At 57.1% G+C, this 12,760-nt stretch overlaps 1 protein-coding gene across 3 annotated transcripts in view; it reads right to left on the bottom strand.

Moving 5' to 3' along the window:
* Positions 1-12,760, bottom strand: part of FBXW9 (F-box and WD repeat domain containing 9) — a 34,077-nt gene that overhangs the window by 17,446 nt on the left and 3,871 nt on the right. For all 3 annotated transcript variants that reach the window (XM_075577591.1, XM_075577588.1, XM_075577590.1), the window contains exons 2-4: positions 9,425-9,887; positions 2,955-3,094; positions 2,735-2,863 (exon numbers count right to left, since the gene is read on the bottom strand). In XM_075577591.1, coding sequence (XP_075433706.1) covers positions 2,735-2,863; positions 2,955-3,094; positions 9,425-9,887 — 732 coding nt within the window. The remainder of the gene's footprint in view (positions 1-2,734; positions 2,864-2,954; positions 3,095-9,424; positions 9,888-12,760) is intronic.

Here is a 12,760-nt window from a genome sequence, read left to right as displayed (position 1 = left end):
GCCCGCGCTGTGTGAGGGGGAGGCTGGCACTGCTGCTGCCCGCGCTGTACCTGCGCTGTGTATACATGGCATGGTGTAGTAGTGTGTGTGAGGCTGGCACTGCCGCTGCCCGCGCTGTACCTGTGCTGTGTATACATGGCATGGTGTAGTAGTGTGTGTGAGGGGAGGCTGGCACTGCCGCTGCCCGCGCTGTACCTGTGCTGTGTATACATGGCATGGTGTAGTAGTGTGTGAGGGGGAGGCTGGCACTGCCGCTGCCCGCGCTGTACCTGTGCTGTGTATACATGGCATGGTGTAGTAGTGTGTGTGAGGCTGGCACTGCCGCTGCCCGCGCTGTACCTGTGCTGTGTATACATGTGATGGTGTAGTAGTGTGTGAGGGGGAGGCTGGCACTGCCGCTGCCCGTGCTGTGTATACATGGCATGGTGTAGTAGTGTGTGAGGGGGGGGAGGCTGGCACTGCCGCTGCCCGCGCTGTACCTGTGCTGTGTATACATGGCATGGTGTAGTAGTGTGTGAGGGGGAGGCTGGCACTGCCGCTGCCCGCGCTGTACCTGTGCTGTGTATACATGGCATGGTGTAGTGTGTGTGTGAGGGGGGGCTGGCACTGCCGCTGCCCGCGCTGTACCTGTGCTGTGTATACATGGCATGGTGTAGTAGTGTGTGTGAGGGGGGGCTGGCACTGCCGCTGCCCGCGCTGTACCTGTGCTGTGTATACATGGCATGGTGTAGTAGTGTGTGAGGGGGAGGCTGGCACTGCCGCTGCCCGCGCTGTACCTGTGCTGTATATACATGGCATGGTGTAGTAGTGTGTGTGTGGGGGAGGCTGGCACTGCCGCTGCCCGCGCTGTACCTGTGCTGTGTATACATGGCATGGTGTAGTAGTGTGTGTGTGAGGGGAGGCTGGCACTGCCGCTGCCCGCGCTGTACCTGTGCTGTGTATACATGGCATGGTGTAGTAGTGTGTGTGAGGGGGAGGCTGGCACTGCCGCTGCCCGCGCTGTACCTGTGCTGTGTATACATGGCATGGTGTAGTAGTGTGTGTGAGGGGGAGGCTGGCACTGCCGCTGCCCGCGCTGTACCTGTGCTGTGTATACATGGCATGGTGTAGTAGTGTGTGTGAGGGGGAGGCTGGCACTGCCGCTGCCCGCGCTGTACCTATGCTGTGTATACATGGCATGGTGTAGTAGTGTGTGTGTGAGGGGGAGGCTGGCACTGCCGCTGCCCGCGCTGTACCTGTGCTGTGTATACATGACATGGTGTAGTAGTGTATGTGTGTGAGGGGGAGGCTGGCACTGCCGCTGCCCGCGCTGTACCTGTGCTGTGTATATATGGCAGGGTGTAGTAGTGTGTGTGAGGGGGAGGCTGGCACTGCTGCTGCCCGCGCTGTACCTGTGCTGTGTATACATGGCATGGTGTAGTAGTGTGTGGGGGGGAGGCTGGCACTGCCGCTGCCCGCGCTGTACCTGTGCTGTGTATACATGGCATGGTGTAGTAGTGTGTGAGGGGGAGGCTGGCACTGCTGCTGCCCGCGCTGTACCTGCGCTGTGTATACATGGCATGGTGTAGTAGTGTGTGTGAGGGGGAGGCTGGCACTGCCGCTGCCTGCGCTGTACCTGTGCTGTGTATACATGGCATGGTGTAGTAGTGTGTGAGGGGGAGGCTGGCACTGCCACTGCCCGCGCTGTACCTGTGCTGTGTATACATGGCATGGTGTAGTAGTGTGTGTGTGGGGGAGGCTGGCACTGCTGCTGCCCGCGCTGTACCTGTGCTGTGTATACATGGCATGGTGTAGTAGTGTGTGTGAGGGGGAGGCTGGCACTGCCGCTGCCTGTGCTGTGTATACATGGCATGGTGTAGTAGTGTGTGTGAGGGGGAGGCTGGCACTACCGCTGCCCGCGCTGTACCTGTGCTGTGTATACATGGCATGGTGCAGTAGTGTGTGAGGGGGGGAGGCTGGCACTGCCGCTGCCCGCGCTGTACCTGTGCTGTGTATACATGGCATGGTGTAGTAGGGTGTGTGAGGGGGGAGGCTGGCACTGCCGCTGCCCGCGCTGTACCTGTGCTGTGTATACATGGCATGGTGTAGTAGTGTGTGTGAGGGGGAGGCTGGCACTGCCGCTGCCCGCGCTGTACCTGTGCTGTGTATACATGGCATGGTGTAGTAGTGTGTGTGAGGGGGAGTCTGGCACTGCCGCTGCCCGCGCTGTACCTGTGCTGTGTATACATGGCATGGTGTAGTAGTGTGTGTGAGGGGGAGGCTGGCACTGCCGCTGCCCGCGCTGTACCTGTGCTGTGTATACATGGCATGGTGTAGTAGTGTGTGTGAGGGGGAGGCTGGCACTGCCGCTGCCTGTGCTGTGTATACATGGCATGGTGTAGTAGTGTGTGTGTGAGGGGGAGGCTGGCACTGCCGCTGCCCGCGCTGTACCTGTGCTGTGTATACATGGCATGGTGTAGTAGTGTGTGTGTGTGGGAGGCTGGCACTGCCGCTGCCCGCGCTGTACCTGTGCTGTGTATACATGGCATGGTGTAGTAGTGTGTGTGAGGGGGAGGCTGGCACTGCCGCTGCCCGCGCTGTACCTGTGCTGTGTATACATGGCATGGTGTAGTAGTGTGTGTGAGGGGGAGGCTGGCACTGCCGCTGCCCGCGCTGTACCTGTGCTGTGTATACATGGCATGGTGTAGTAGTGTGTGTGAGGGGGAGGCTGGCACTGCCGCTGCCCGCGCTGTACCTTATGTGTCCCGGTCTTCTCGGTCCCCAGAGCCCTGACTGTGACTCCCTCCTGGTTCTGACCCAGTTCCCTCAGGTCCCAGAGGCTGACGTTCCGGTCCCGGGAACCGGACACACACAGGGACCCGCCCTGAGGGGACGAGAGGAGTCACATGACTGCCGTGCCACGGTAGTGCCACGTTGCCACACGCCTGCCCGTGCCACCGAGAGCCACGTCTCACCTGCAGCAGTAAAACAGCATCCACAGAGGCGAAGTGTCCGTCAGCCAGTGAGAAATGCTCCATCCTCTTCCCGCTGTCCGACCAATGAGAGAGCTGCTCCTCCACGTCAATGCAGGCGGCCAGCCAATCAAAATCCTCCTCTGTAAAAGGGTGAGAGGTACGTGTCCCTGATGCCTGTGTATTAGGGGGTGAGAGGTACGTGTCCCTGATATCTGTGTATTAGGGGGTGAGAGGTACGTGTCCCTGATATCTGTGTATTAGGGGGTGAGAGGTACGTGTCCCTGATGTCTGTGTATTAGGAGGGGGTGAGAGGTACGTGTCCCTGATGCCTGTGTATTAGGGGGTGAGAGGTACGTGTCCCTGATGCCTGTGTATTAGGGGGTGAGAGGTACGTGTCCCTGATGTCTGTGTATTAGGGGGTGCGAGGTACGTGTCCCTGATATCTGTGTATTAGGACAGGGTGAGAGGTACGTGTCCCTGATATCTGTGTATTAGGACAGGGTGAGAGGTATGTGTCCCTGATATCTGTGTATTAGGGGGTGAGAGGTACGTGTCCCTGATGCCTGTGTATTAGGGGGTGAGAGGTACGTGTCCCTGATATCTGTGTATTAGGGGGTGCGAGGTACGTGTCCCTGATGTCTGTGTATTAGGGGGTGAGAGGTACGTGTCCCTGATATCTGTGTATTAGGACAGGGTGAGAGGTATGTGTCCCTGATATCTGTGTATTAGGACAGGGTGAGAGGTACGTGTCCCTGATATCTGTGTATTAGGACAGGGTGAGAGGTATGTGTCCCTGATATCTGTGTATTAGGGGGTGAGAGGTACGTGTCCCTGATATCTGTGTATTAGGGGGTGAGAGGTACGTGTCCCTGATATCTGTGTATTAGGGGGTGAGAGGTACGTGTCCCTGATGTCTGTGTATTAGGAGGAGGTGAGAAGTACGTGTCCCTGATGCCTGTGTATAAGGAGGAGGTGAGAAGTACGTGTCCCTGATGTCTGTGTATTAGGAGGGGGTGAGAGGTGCGTGTCCCTGATGCCTGTGTATTAGGAGGAGGTGAGAGGTACGTGTCCCCGATGTCTGTGTATAAGGAGGAGGTGAGAGGTATGTGTCCCAGATGTCTGTGTATTAGGAGGGGGTGAGAGGTACGTGTCCCAGATATCTGTGTATTAGGAGGGGGTGAGAGGTGCGTGTCCCTGATGCCTGTGTATTAGGAGGAGGTGAGAGGAACGTGTCCCCGATGTCTGTGTATAAGGAGGAGGTGAGAGGTATGTGTCCCCGATGCCTGTGTATAAGGAGGAGGTGAGAAGTACGTGTCCCTGATGCCTGTGTATAAGGAGGAGGTTAGAGGTACGTGTCCCTGATGCCTGTGTATAAGGAGGAGGTGAGAAGTACGTGTCCCTGATGCCTGTGTATAAGGAGGAGGTGAGAGGTACGTGTCCCTGATGCCTGTGTATAAGGAGGAGGTGAGATGTACGTGTCCCTGATGCCTGTGTATAAGGAGGAGGTGAAAGGTACGTGTCCCTGATGCCTGTGTATAAGGAGGAGGTGAAAGGTACGTGTCCCTGATGCCTGTGTATTAGGAGGGGGTGAGAGGTACGTATCCCTGATATCTGTGTATTAGGAGGGGGGTGAGAGGTACGTGTCCCCGATGCCTGTGTATTAGGAGGGGGTGAGAGGTACATGTCCCTGATGTCTGTGTATTAGGAGGGGGTGAGAGGTACGTGTCCCTGATGTCTGTGTATTAGGAGGGGTGAGAGGTACGTGTCCCCGATGTCTGTGTATTAGGAGGGGTGAGAGGTGCGTGTCCCTGATGTCTGTGTATTAGGAGGGGGTGAGAGGTACGTGTCCCTGATGCCTGTGTATTAGGAGGAGGTGAGAAGTACGTGTCCCTGATGCCTGTGTATTAGGAGGAGGTGAGAGGTACGTGTCCCCGATGCCTGTGTATTAGGAGGGGGAGAGAGGTACGTTTCCCTGATGCCTGTGTATTAGGAGGGGGTGAGAGGTACGTGTCCCTGATGCCTGTGTATAAGGAGGAGGTGAGAGGTACGTGTCCCTGATGCCTGTGTATTAGGAGGAGGTGAGAAGTACGTGTCCCTGATGCCTGTGTATTAGGAGGAGGTGAGAGGTACGTGTCCCTGATGCCTGTGTATTAGGAGGGGGTGAGAGGTACATGTCCCTGATGCCTGTGTATAAGGAGGAGGTAAAAGGTACGTGCCCCTGATGCCTGTGTATTAGGAGTGGGGCGAGCGGTACGTGCCCCTGATGCCTGTGTATTAGGAGGGGGTGAGAAGTACGTGTCCCTGATGCCTGTGTATAAGGAGGAGGTGAAAGGTACGTGCCCCTGATGCCTGTGTATTAGGAGTGGGGCGAGCGGTACGTGCCCCTGATGCCTGTGTATTAGGAGGGGGTGAGAAGTACGTGTCCCTGATGCCTGTGTATTAGGAGGGGGCGAGCGGTACGTGCCCCTGACGCCTGTGTATTAGGAGTGGGGCGAGCGGTACGTGCCCGACGCCTGTGTATTAGGAGTGGGGCGAGCGGTACGTGCCCCTGACGCCTGTGTATTAGGAGTGGGGCGAGCGGTACGTGCCCCTGACGCCTGTGTATTAGGAGTGGGGCGAGCGGTACGTGCCCCTGATGCCTGTGTATTAGGAGTGGGGCGAGCGGTACGTGCCCCTGATGCCTGTGTATTAGGAGTGGGGCGAGCGGTACGTGCCCCTGACGCCTGTGTATTAGGAGTGGGGCGAGCGGTACGTGCCCCTGACGCCTGTGTATTAGGAGTGGGGCGAGCGGTACGTGCCCCTGACGCCTGTGTATTAGGAGTGGGGCGAGCGGTACGTGCCCCTGACGCCTGTGTATTAGGAGTGGGGCGAGCGGTACGTGCTCCCGATGCCTGTGTATTAGGAGTGGGGCGAGCGGTACATGTCCCTGATGCCTGTGTATAAGGAGGAGGTAAAAGGTACGTGCCCCTGATGGCTGTGTATTAGGAGTGGGGCGAGCGGTACGTGCCCCCGATGCCTGTGTATTAGGAGTGGGGCGAGCGGTACGTGCCCCTGACGCCTGTGTATTAGGAGTGGGGCGAGCGGTACGTGCCCCCGATGCCTGTGTATTAGGAGTGGGGCGAGCGGTACGTGCCCCTGACGCCTGTGTATTAGGAGTGGGGCGAGCGGTACGTGCCCCTGACGCCTGTGTATTAGGAGTGGGGCGAGCGGTACGTGCCCCCGATGCCTGTGTATTAGGAGTGGGGCGAGCGGTACGTGCCCCTGACGCCTGTGTATTAGGAGTGGGGCGAGCGGTACGTGCCCCCGATGCCTGTGTATTAGGAGTGGGGCGAGCGGTACGTGCCCCCGATGCCTGTGTATTAGGAGTGGGGCGAGCGGTACGTGCCCCTGACGCCTGTGTATTAGGAGTGGGGCGAGCGGTACGTGCCCCCGATGCCTGTGTATTAGGAGTGGGGCGAGCGGTACGTGCCCCTGACGCCTGTGTATTAGGAGTGGGGCGAGCGGTACGTGCCCCTGACGCCTGTGTATTAGGAGTGGGGCGAGCGGTACGTGCCCCCGATGCCTGTGTATTAGGAGTGGGGCGAGCGGTACGTGCCCCTGACGCCTGTGTATTAGGAGTGGGGCGAGCGGTACGTGCCCCCGATGCCTGTGTATTAGGAGTGGGGCGAGCGGTACGTGCCCCTGATGCCTGTGAATTAGGAGTGGGGCGAGCGGTACGTGCCCCTGCGCCTGTTTATTAGGAGTGGGGCGAGCGGTACGTGCCCCTGACGCCTGTGTATTAGGAGTGGGGCGAGCGGTACGTGCCCCCGATGCCTGTGTATTAGGAGTGGGGCGAGCGGTACGTGCCCCCGATGCCTGTGTATTAGGAGTGGGGCGAGCGGTACGTGCCCCTGATGCCTGTGTATTAGGAGTGGGGCGAGCGGTACGTGCCCCTGCGCCTGTTTATTAGGAGTGGGGCGAGCGGTACGTGCCCCTGACGCCTGTGTATTAGGAGTGGGGCGAGCGGTACGTGCCCCCGATGCCTGTGTATTAGGAGTGGGGCGAGCGGTACGTGCTCCCGATGCCTGTGTATTAGGAGTGGGGCGAGCGGTACGTGCCCCCGATGCCTGTGTATCAGGAGTGGGGCGAGCGGTACGTGCCCCTGACGCCTGTGTATTAGGAGTGGGGCGAGCGGTACGTGCCCCCGATGCCTGTGTATTAGGAGTGGGGCGAGCGGTACGTGCCCCTGACGCCTGTGTATTAGGAGTGGGGCGAGCGGTACGTGCCCCCGATGCCTGTGTATTAGGAGTGGGGCGAGCGGTACGTGCCCCTGACGCCTGTGTATTAGGAGGGGGCGAGCGGTACGTGCCCCTGACGCCTGTGTATTAGGAGTGGGGCGAGCGGTACGTGCCCCTGACGCCTGTGTATTAGGAGTGGGGCGAGCGGTACGTGCCCCCGATGCCTGTGTATTAGGAGTGGGGCGAGCGGTACGTGCCCCTGACGCCTGTGTATTAGGAGTGGGGCGAGCGGTACGTGCTCCCGATGCCTGTGTATTAGGAGTGGGGCGAGCGGTACGTGCCCCTGACGCCTGTGTATTAGGAGTGGGGCGAGCGGTACGTGCTCCCGATGCCTGTGTATTAGGAGTGGGGCGAGCGGTACGTGCCCCTGACGCCTGTGTATTAGGAGGGGGCGAGCGGTACGTGCCCCTGACGCCTGTGTATTAGGAGTGGGGCGAGCGGTACGTGCTCCCGACGCCTGTGTATTAGGAGTGGGGCGAGCGGTACGTGCCCCTGACGCCTGTGTATTAGGAGTGGGGCGAGCGGTACGTGCCCCTGACGCCTGTGTATTAGGAGTGGGGCGAGCGGTACGTGCCCCTGACGCCTGTGTATTAGGAGTGGGGCGAGCGGTACGTGCCCCCGATGCCTGTGTATTAGGAGTGGGGCGAGCGGTACGTGCCCCTGACGCCTGTGTATTAGGAGTGGGGCGAGCGGTACGTGCCCCTGACGCCTGTGTATTAGGAGTGGGGCGAGCGGTACGTGCCCCCGATGCCTGTGTATTAGGAGTGGGGCGAGCGGTACGTGCCCCTGACGCCTGTGTATTAGGAGTGGGGCGAGCGGTACGTGCCCCCGATGCCTGTGTATTAGGAGTGGGGCGAGCGGTACGTGCCCCTGATGCCTGTGAATTAGGAGTGGGGCGAGCGGTACGTGCCCCTGCGCCTGTTTATTAGGAGTGGGGCGAGCGGTACGTGCCCCTGACGCCTGTGTATTAGGAGTGGGGCGAGCGGTACGTGCCCCCGATGCCTGTGTATTAGGAGTGGGGCGAGCGGTACGTGCCCCCGATGCCTGTGTATTAGGAGTGGGGCGAGCGGTACGTGCCCCTGATGCCTGTGTATTAGGAGTGGGGCGAGCGGTACGTGCCCCTGCGCCTGTTTATTAGGAGTGGGGCGAGCGGTACGTGCCCCTGACGCCTGTGTATTAGGAGTGGGGCGAGCGGTACGTGCCCCCGATGCCTGTGTATTAGGAGTGGGGCGAGCGGTACGTGCTCCCGATGCCTGTGTATTAGGAGTGGGGCGAGCGGTACGTGCCCCCGATGCCTGTGTATCAGGAGTGGGGCGAGCGGTACGTGCCCCTGACGCCTGTGTATTAGGAGTGGGGCGAGCGGTACGTGCCCCCGATGCCTGTGTATTAGGAGTGGGGCGAGCGGTACGTGCCCCTGACGCCTGTGTATTAGGAGTGGGGCGAGCGGTACGTGCCCCCGATGCCTGTGTATTAGGAGTGGGGCGAGCGGTACGTGCCCCTGACGCCTGTGTATTAGGAGGGGGCGAGCGGTACGTGCCCCTGACGCCTGTGTATTAGGAGTGGGGCGAGCGGTACGTGCCCCTGACGCCTGTGTATTAGGAGTGGGGCGAGCGGTACGTGCCCCCGATGCCTGTGTATTAGGAGTGGGGCGAGCGGTACGTGCCCCTGACGCCTGTGTATTAGGAGTGGGGCGAGCGGTACGTGCTCCCGATGCCTGTGTATTAGGAGTGGGGCGAGCGGTACGTGCCCCTGACGCCTGTGTATTAGGAGTGGGGCGAGCGGTACGTGCTCCCGATGCCTGTGTATTAGGAGTGGGGCGAGCGGTACGTGCCCCTGACGCCTGTGTATTAGGAGGGGGCGAGCGGTACGTGCCCCTGACGCCTGTGTATTAGGAGTGGGGCGAGCGGTACGTGCTCCCGACGCCTGTGTATTAGGAGTGGGGCGAGCGGTACGTGCCCCTGACGCCTGTGTATTAGGAGTGGGGCGAGCGGTACGTGCCCCTGACGCCTGTGTATTAGGAGTGGGGCGAGCGGTACGTGCCCCTGACGCCTGTGTATTAGGAGTGGGGCGAGCGGTACGTGCCCGACGCCTGTGTATTAGGAGTGGGGCGAGCGGTACGTGCCCCTGACGCCTGTATATCAGGAGATGCCGGGCACCAGCCCCCTCCCTCCCCCCCCAGGCCCCTCTACTCACCCTCCACCACGGGGAAGCCGGCGTTGACCCTCTTCTGCACCCGGATCCTCCAGGTGACCTTCTCCGTCACGATGTCCCGGAGCGCCCGGCACACCAGCGGCAGCACCCGGACTATCAGCCGCGGGTCCAGGTGAGACAGGATCTGCAGGATCAACTCCGGCGGCAGCAGCAGCAGCGGGCACCCCGCCTCGTCCCCTCCCGATCCCGGCATCTTCAGGTGCCGCCCGCCGCCCTCGGTCGGCGCCCGCGCCGGGGCTTCCGGCCGGCGCTGGGATCTCGTCGCCAGGGCCTGGCACCGGACGAGCCGGGAGACGTAGTCTTGAGCCTGGCAGGCCAGTTCCGCCGCCGATTCGCCGTCCGGGTCGTGGTCGGGAGCCGGCCAACGGTGACACGCCATGATGGGGGGGGAGGGGTGGTGGGGGGGTTTCGGACACGTCCCCCGGCGTCCTCTGCCGGTGTCTCCCTGTATCCAACGCAGGAAGACACCCGGGTCAGTAGGGGTTAGAGGCTGGGGTGTATGGATGCGTGTCTTTGGTTGTAGAGCGGCATCCATGTGCGCGGCGCTAACACACCAGGAACACGCGTGGCATCCTAGGAACACGCGCTTCAGACGGAAATGTGGACATTAGGAAAAGGAGTCCTGTGCCAAGAGGCAACCAGTTGTATTAGATCACGTCTTGGTGCCGTGATCTGGTCTCAAACCAGTTACATCATGTCACATTTGGGTGCTGTGATCCAGACTCAAACCAGTTATATTATATCACGTTTTCGTGCCGTGATCCGGACTCAAACCAGTTATATTATATCCCGTTTTGGTGCTGTAATCTGGACTCAAACCAGTTATATTATATGACATTTGGGTGCCGTGATCCGGACTCAAACCAGTTATATTATATCACATTTTGGTGCTGTGATCCGGACTCAAACCAGTTATATTATATCACGTTTTGGTGCTGTAATCTGGACTCAAACCCGTTATATTATATCACATTTTGGTGCTGTGATCCGGACTCAAACCCGTTATATTATATCACATTTTGGTGCTGTGAACCGCACTCAAACCAGTTATATTATATCACATTTTGGTGCTGTGATCCGGACTCAACCCAGTTATATTATATCACATTTTGGTGCTGTGATCCGGACTCAAACCAGTTATATTATATCACATTTTGGTGCTGTGATCCGGACTCAAACCAGTTATATTATATCACGTTTTGGTGCTGTGATCCGGACTCAAACCAGTTATATTATATCACGTTTTGGTGCTGTGATCCGCACTCAAACCAGTTATATTATATCACGTTTTGGTGCTGTGATCCGGACTCAACCCAGTTATATTATATCACGTTTTGGTGCTGTGATCCGGACTCAAACCAGTTATATTATATCACGTTTTGGTGCCGTGATCCGGACTCAAACCAGTTATATTATATCACGTCTTGGTGCGGTGTCCCGGACTCAAACAAGTTATATATCACATTTTGGTGCTGTGATCCGGACTCAAACCAGTTATATTATATCCCATTTTGGTGGTGTGATCCGGACTCAAACCAGTTATATTATATCCCATTTTGGTGCTGTGATCCGGACTCAAACCAGTTATATTATATCACGTTTTCGTGCCGTGATCCGGACTCAAACCAGTTATATTATATCCCGTTTTGGTGCTGTAATCTGGACTCAAACCAGTTATATTATATGACATTTGGGTGCCGTGATCCGGACTCAAACCAGTTATATTATATCACATTTTGGTGCTGTGATCCGGACTCAAACCAGTTATATTATATCACGTTTTGGTGCTGTAATCTGGACTCAAACCCGTTATATTATATCACATTTTGGTGCTGTGATCCGGACTCAAACCCGTTATATTATATCACATTTTGGTGCTGTGAACCGCACTCAAACCAGTTATATTATATCACATTTTGGTGCTGTGATCCGGACTCAACCCAGTTATATTATATCACATTTTGGTGCTGTGATCCGGACTCAAACCAGTTATATTATATCACATTTTGGTGCTGTGATCCGGACTCAAACCAGTTATATTATATCACGTTTTGGTGCTGTGATCCGGACTCAAACCAGTTATATTATATCACGTTTTGGTGCTGTGATCCGCACTCAAACCAGTTATATTATATCACGTTTTGGTGCTGTGATCCGGACTCAACCCAGTTATATTATATCACGTTTTGGTGCTGTGATCCGGACTCAAACCAGTTATATTATATCACGTTTTGGTGCCGTGATCCGGACTCAAACCAGTTATATTATATCACGTCTTGGTGCGGTGTCCCGGACTCAAACAAGTTATATATCACATTTTGGTGCTGTGATCCGGACTCAAACCAGTTATATTATATCCCATTTTGGTGGTGTGATCCGGACTCAAACCAGTTATATTATATCCCATTTTGGTGCTGTGATCCGGACTCAAACCAGTTATATTATATCACATTTTGGTGCTGTGATCCGCACTCAAACCAGTTATATTATATCACATTTTGGTGCTGTGATCCGGACTCAAACCCCGTTCTGTATTTATGTATATCTTTATTTATCTAGCGCCACCATAGAGCTTTAGGCTCAGATTATAGCAGGAGCGCCCGCGCCTGTCGCTCAACCAATGGGTGCACCGAGGCTGGAGGCGATGGGAGGCGTGGCGGACGTGTCACCAGGCTGCTTCGCCCTCATTGGCTGCCACGCCAAACGATTTGTCGCTTGAGAAACCTGCAGGGCGCTCGCTCGGCAGCGCCCGCGCACACTGTGGCCGGCCCCTCTCCGCTGCTGCACTTTGCTCGCGCAGCGCACGAAATCGCAGGCGCCATCGCGCACACTATAACCGCGGCCTGACTGCAGTAACACGCGCGACACAATAATGTAACACAGAAGGGGAACGAGCTCGTCAGACCTAAAAGTAAACGTTAGACAAAAGGAGTCCCTGCTCCGAAGAGCTTGCAATCTAAGTGGTGAGTGGGTAGAAGGTACAGAGGCAGCGGGACGGCGTTGTGGCACGTGCGGCTGCAGGGGGCCAGGGGGATGTATGAGGTGGATAGTACCAGCCACGGAGCTGCTGATTATGCTTCGAGGTGTGTAAAGGTGGAGAGAAGGTGAGAGAGAGAGAGAGAAGGTGAGAGAGAGAATAAAGAGGAGAGAGAGAGAGAATAAAGAGGAGAGGAAGAGAGAGAATAAAGGAGAGAGAGAGAGAGAGAATAAAGGAGAGAGAGAGAATAAAGGAGAGAGAGAATAAAGGAGAGAGAGAGAGAGAGAGAGAGAGAGAGAGAGAGAGAATAAAGGAGAGAGATAGAGAGAGAGAGAATAAAG

The sequence above is a fragment of the Ascaphus truei genome, chromosome 20 (genome assembly GCF_040206685.1).
Source record: "Ascaphus truei isolate aAscTru1 chromosome 20, aAscTru1.hap1, whole genome shotgun sequence".
NCBI lineage: Eukaryota > Metazoa > Chordata > Amphibia > Anura > Ascaphidae > Ascaphus > Ascaphus truei.
Note: the sequence above shows the minus strand (reverse complement) of the source record. Positions and strands in the feature narration are given on the sequence as shown.